The 6,073-nt window shown below is 49.5% G+C and overlaps 1 protein-coding gene across 2 annotated transcripts in view; it reads left to right on the top strand.

Moving 5' to 3' along the window:
• The first annotated feature begins 2,485 nt into the window (after positions 1 to 2,485).
• The window catches only part of LOC130528718 (rho GTPase-activating protein 44-like), a 30,888-nt gene continuing 27,300 nt past the window's right edge, over positions 2,486 to 6,073 (top strand). The window contains exon 1 of one of the 2 annotated variants that reach the window (XM_057038411.1): positions 2,486 to 2,801. In XM_057038411.1, the coding sequence (XP_056894391.1) occupies positions 2,749 to 2,801 (53 nt within the window). In that variant the 5' untranslated portion in view covers positions 2,486 to 2,748. The remainder of the gene's footprint in view (positions 2,802 to 6,073) is intronic. The other variant, XM_057038447.1, reaches the window with a different exon arrangement.

Here is a 6,073-nt window from a genome sequence, read left to right as displayed (position 1 = left end):
CCCCCGTGGCAGGACCGTGTAACTGCAGCTCCCTGACACGCAAGGTCCATTCCTTCTCCGTGGGTGTGTGTGTGTGGGTGTGGGGGGGGAAATGTGTGTGTGTGTGTGTGCGTGTGGGTGGGTGGGTGCGCGCGCGCGCGTGTGTGTGAGGCATGTAGGTGTGCCGAGTTGAATAAGGATGAGTCCGAGGATGAGTAAGAAAGGGGATTTAAATGAGGGAAAGTGACCTGGTTGCTGGTCTGAGTAATTCAGAACAACCACACTGATGCCACTTCTGTCAGCTAAGAACAGGAAAGTGACGCTAATAACACACACGGACACAAGAGGATCAGAAAAATGTTGCTTGCTCGGTTGCCTGATGGTTGAGTCAGAATTTGGTGTTTTGCGAGGCAAGCCTCCACAGTTACCAGATCTCAATCCAGTAGACCACCTTTGGGATGTGGTGCAACAGGAGATTCAGACTAGGGCATTGAAGAGGATCAATGGATTCTGGACTACCTCACACAAAGACCACAGTTTGTGAGGGTGAAGGGCTCCGAGTCAGACCGGCTTCTCTGCAGCACTGGTGTCCCACAGGGAACAGTTCTGGCTCCTTTCCTGTTCACCCTCTACACCGCGGACTTCTCACACAGTACGTCTTCATGTCACCTACAGAAGTTCTCTGACGACTCCGCTGCTGTCGGCCTCATCACTGATGGGGACTATACGGAGTACAGGGAACTTACCCAGGACTTTGTGGACTGGAGCCTGCAGAACAACCTCCAGATCAACGCTGGCAAAACCAAGGAGGTGGTGGTAGATTTCCGCAGGCGTGACACCCCCCCGCCTGCACCAGTGAACATCCTGGGGACGGATGTTGACGTGGTGGAGTCCTACAAGTACCTGTGTGTTCACCTAAACAATAACCCGGACTGGTCACACAACACAGACGCCCTTGTCAAGAAGGGCAACAGCAGACTGTTCCTGCTCAGGAGGCTGAGGTCTTTTGGAGTGCAGGGACCCCTCCTGAGGACTTTCTGTGACTCTGTGGTGGGATCAGCCATCTTCTGTGGGATTGTCTGCTGGTCCAGTAGCATCACGGACAGGGACAGGAAGAGGATGGACAGACTGGTGAGGAGGGCCAGCTCTGTCCTGGGATGTCCCCTGGACTTGGTGGAGGTGCTGGGAAACGGGAGGATGATGGCTAAGCTGTCATCCATGTTGAACAACACGTATATTGTAAATATACATCCTCTTTGTATATTCCAAATTCTATTCTATTCTATTTTATCTTATTTTTCTCTGCGTGCTCTTGCTGTTGTTGCACTGTAAATTTCCCCGTGTGGGACAATAAAGGACCTGAATGCCCCTGAGCCCACTTACTCAGTTTTTGTTTATAATTTCATCTTTTTTAGAAAATAATTCTCGCACAGTTTACACTTTAACTGCATGGTAAAGTTCATTATTTAACCCTATATTGCCAGTTGTATGTTTTACTCTCTTCTCTTTTCCCAACTGTCTTGCTCTCTGCATTATTTTATATTGCTGATTGTTACCTCAGCAGATATTCGTGCAATTTATTATTTTTAGAAATGTATTTGGCCATTACTTAGAGAACACAGCACATGTGGGTTTGTTTGTTCTCTATGAAATATAAGATAATATCAGACTTACTACATGCACAGAGTCTATAAAAAACCTGCAAAAATCTTTGCTTTTAAATGTAATTATTTAAAATATGGTGATAAATGCTTGATAGGAAATTCAATAAAATTTGCCCGCTCCTGAGAGTCGTGGAATCTCTACTGTTGAAAGTCTAATGACATTTGAGTAATAGTCCCAGCAGTTTGCTTTCTCTAAAAAAAAGGCAATCTTCACTTTTCCTTCCCTCTTTTCAAATGAGGAAGTGTTACTCTCCTCTCTTTTGTTCTCTCATTTCATGTTTCCTTTCTTGACTTTGATTTCAGTTGTTTTTATTTTCTAGTAGACCAATTTACTGATAACCAGAAAGCTGAAGGACTCTTGTAAATTCCTATTTTATGGCCAAATCACCTTTTTATTGTCCATTCTTTGACCTTTGTCATGGAAATTCAAAGGCTGTTACTTTAAAGGGCCTCTAGATGGCGACATTTCCCGGTATAACGTGGTATCGGTATTCGCTGGCCCTTATCCCAGCTGGGGGGTTAATTATGACAGGCTGCTCAAACTGTCCTTCAAAAATATATATATGTGGCTTTGAAACAGCAAAATGTGCAGAAAAAAGTAGATATATAGTTAATTAAAATTGTTTCAACTGAAGAGGCTACAGTAGAAGTCGGACCTGTTATTTTACAATTCAAAGCTTCAATTTTTAATAACCCTTAATAATAAGGTTACAAGGTCGGTAAACTTCAATTTGTATAAAATCCTTCTTAAATTAAAATTAACGCCCGTTGACTCGTCCGTGGAAAAATGCCCAACGTGACTACATTTCCCACAATGCAACGCGCGCGAGACGTCACGTCGTCAGTGAGCTGTCAGTCTCGGGGGAGAGAAGAAGAGAAATCGGTCCAGCATCTTTTGGGCACCGGAGCGCAGCGTCGGACCGAGACACGCCGTCGTCATCGGCAGAAATGGGGAGGATTTAGCGTCGGCGATCCCCCCGAAACTGGATGTTTTGAACGCGAACCTTGTCGCCTGCCGTAGATCAGCGCGGAGATCTGACTTCATTCTATCAATGAGATACGTGAAGAGGCTCGACCGTCCGGTGGTAGCGCGCAAACACACAAGATGAAGAAGCAGTTCAACCGAATGAGACAGCTGGCCAACCAAACCGTGGGCAGGTAAGAGCCGACCCCGCGAGCAGACGTCCGCCATGCGAGGCTGCTCCGACCGGCCGGGACGACGGCTGTCGTGCGTCGGCTGTCGTGCGTCGGTCTTGTGCCGCTCGGGTCCCCTCATTTGTGCACCAAGTGTCGGCGTGTAGGTCACAGTTGCGGCGTGAATGCGGGGGTTCATTGATTGAGCTCAGCAGGGAGGAGCGTATCCGCAGACGGATGGGGAGGGAGCGGACATGGTACCCAGGGAGCCGGGCTGCTGCCTCCGCACCCAGAGCAGCCGAGCCGGGGCTGGGGAGCCACAGGGGCCACCGACACGTCGGTGGGGCCGCGGCTGGAAACAGGCTCCTTTCGTCCTTTTAATCAACCACAACCTGCCCCCCCATGGCTAAAACCCAGACAGCACAAGCACGGTGCTTGTGTTGTAATTAGAGGAGAATCCAAATCAAAGCTGTGCGAGTGTAGGTGACTCACGCACGCACGCACGCACACGCGCACGCAAAATGACACAGATGGCGCATTTTTAAAAGTAAACCACGAGTGCAACATCTCTGACTTTGCGTTGAGGTTTCAAAGGAATCCGAATGGTTCAAGTTTAAAAAATGTAAATATGAAATAAATCTCTTGACTGCCCCCCCCCCCCCCAAAAAAATAAATAGAAAACATCATCTTGTTTCTCAACCCATTGATGTTACCAGATGTTTTCAATAGCAAAACAACATAGTTCTCTCCTAATTCTGCAGAATTTTCTCTAATTTAAGCCTGTTGACACGTAGCATTTGGTTAATATTGAATAAATTCATCCTGGCTGCACAAAATCACCAGTTTGTTTTGAATCGTCGGAGGGGTTTGAGTGTCTGGAGAGTTTAAGAGTTGTCCTCCCGTCCCCTGCTCGTGTTTGTCCTGACACCTGAAAGTCTCAGGAGCTCGGCGGTTTGGCCCGACTGCTGTAATTATTGGATAGATTTAAAAGACAACAGTTGCTGTGCTTCTGTCAGCTCCGTGACAGGTGACCCGGCCCCCCCGCTGGGTTGGTGTGATTGTGCTGTAGGATTCTGCGCTGAGGTCTGCAGGTGGGGGCTCCTGCCGGGACAATAAAGAACAGCAGGAGCAACTCGTCATATGTAGGATTGACCTGATCTTTGCCAGGGGGTCCAAATCCAGTCCCCGAGGGCCAGGGTCCAGCCGGGATTTCTGTCCGGGGTCCCGCTTGTCTTGCAGGGAGCATTTTCTGCCCGGTAGGACAGAAAACCCGGCTGGACCTGGACTTGTTCTGAAACATTTAGTCTTAAAAGGTCTAAAGTAACAACCACTGAGGTAAAGTTTTTCTAGGGTATGAAACCACCGCGTCCGGTCCTGGTCCATTACTCGTGGCCAGATGTGTGCCAGTTAAGTTTCAATACATCAATTAAAGCGCAGTTCAAACCGGTTCTCATTAGCTACATGTTGCTGTTAGCTAACCCCCCCCCCCGGTGGTCCAGAAGAGGACGTCATGCCTCAGAACAGACGCAACTAAATGGGTGTGGAGCATTTAGCTTCAGGTTTTGGGTCAAAACCAACAGAAAGAAGGTTAATAGTGAGCTCTGTTAGCTGCTTCACTGTTGCCAGCGCCTCGAATCTTCTGAAACATCTTCATCATTTTGCTGTTTGCACTCGGCGTCCCCCCCCCCACCCCTCCCGGAGCGTCCGCGGTCGGGGGGGGGGCCGCGCCGCTGCGCCGCTCCAGTTAAGCATATAGGTCACGAGAGGTTCAGACGCCGTCAGAATCAACTCTAAAACAGCCGCCGTTAATCCCTCATAATGCTGTGTGAACTGTGGCTGAATGAAAGTGTGTAAGGCTGCGAGCGCGCGCGTGAAGCGCACGGCTCTGGTGCCGCAGATGTTCTGAACTGCGCGTCTCATCGTGCGCATTTACGCGTCGCAGATAAAGGGAGAGAGTCGATTTGGCCGTGCACAGGGTGGGGTGCGCTTTCTTGCTAAAAACCTGTTTGGATGCGATCTGTGGACGATTGGGCCAAACTGGTGCCGACATTATTGTCTCTGCTGTCATATTCTGGGCCGCAGTCAGTTTACACGGGGAGACACGTGACCAGTGGCACCTTTGGGCTGCGGAGGCTCTCCTCGGTAAAACATGAGGGCGAACCGGCACAACCAGCTGTGCTTGTCAGCCTTCTGTGTGACAGCAGCAGGGAGGAAGACGGGGTGTGTTACCCTGCTCCTGTGTGAGGCCGTTTCAGCCCCACAGACTCAACTCGCTTCAGTCCCTCCTGGAAAAGGCCGGACCTTCAGAGCCAGCGGCCGCACCAGGGAAACCGATTCCTGCGATTATTATGGTCTTGAACAAGCATCCATTGGCGCCTGGGCTGGCCTGTTATCGGTCTCATCACTGACGGAAAGTTCCACGCTTCCAGACCGAACTAGCAGCTGTGCAGTTACCATGGTTACACCATGTAGCGCAGCACCTTTGGCTAGACGTCGGGGTGCATAGACGCGCTAAAAAGTTCCAAACGCAAACTTAAAAGAGCGGCTCCACTGTACGCCATCAGAAAATGGTTGTGTGGTTTCAATTATTCATTCAGTGACGATTGGCTGCGCCACTTTTGGGCAGATGCAAGTCTGAGCCGCCATGAAACCAGACATGTTTGGTCAAAAGAATCCATCCAGTGTGTGTGTGTGTGTGTGTGTGTGTGTGTGTCCTCCGGGGTGTCGTATCCCCCCGCAGCCTCACTGGAAGGGCTCCGGATGCGCCGTTGGCGTGACCTCATTGACAGCCCATCAACACTCGGTGTCAGAGATCCTTCCTTTGTGTCCTGTGTATAGAAGCAGAGCTTCTGCAGAGCTCTTCACCCCCCCGCCCCTTAAAAACGGGTCCGCGGAGGTGAACGTAAACGATGCGATTTTACCCTCCTTGACTGTTGGACCATTCAAAGATAATGAAGCCATTTATCGAACACAACCGCGGTCTTGAATCGAGCTTGATTAGTATTCGTGTGTAAATTTGCAAAGGGTTTAGCAGAAGTGTCGGTCTGAACCCTGTAGCTTCCAAGCTAACCTGACACAGATGACATTTCGTTGAGCGTCGCCCTTTAACCCCAGAGGAGGAAATAGTAAATCTGTGCTGTCCAAAACGTGCCTGCAGTCTCGTCTTAAAGGTTGTGTAACGGTTGTAAACATCCCATTTCTTCCCTGGTTGGTTTCCATTGTGGTTTGGACTGGTGATGCAAGCGCGCCTTCTTCTTCCATCACTCCATGATGTTTTCCCAAAACTGGAAACTGGA

Source organism: Takifugu flavidus, chromosome 1, assembly GCF_003711565.1.
Source record: "Takifugu flavidus isolate HTHZ2018 chromosome 1, ASM371156v2, whole genome shotgun sequence".
Taxonomy (NCBI): Eukaryota; Metazoa; Chordata; class Actinopteri; order Tetraodontiformes; family Tetraodontidae; genus Takifugu; species Takifugu flavidus.
The sequence above is the reverse complement of the archived record's forward strand: the minus strand, read 5'-3'. Positions and strand labels throughout refer to the sequence as shown.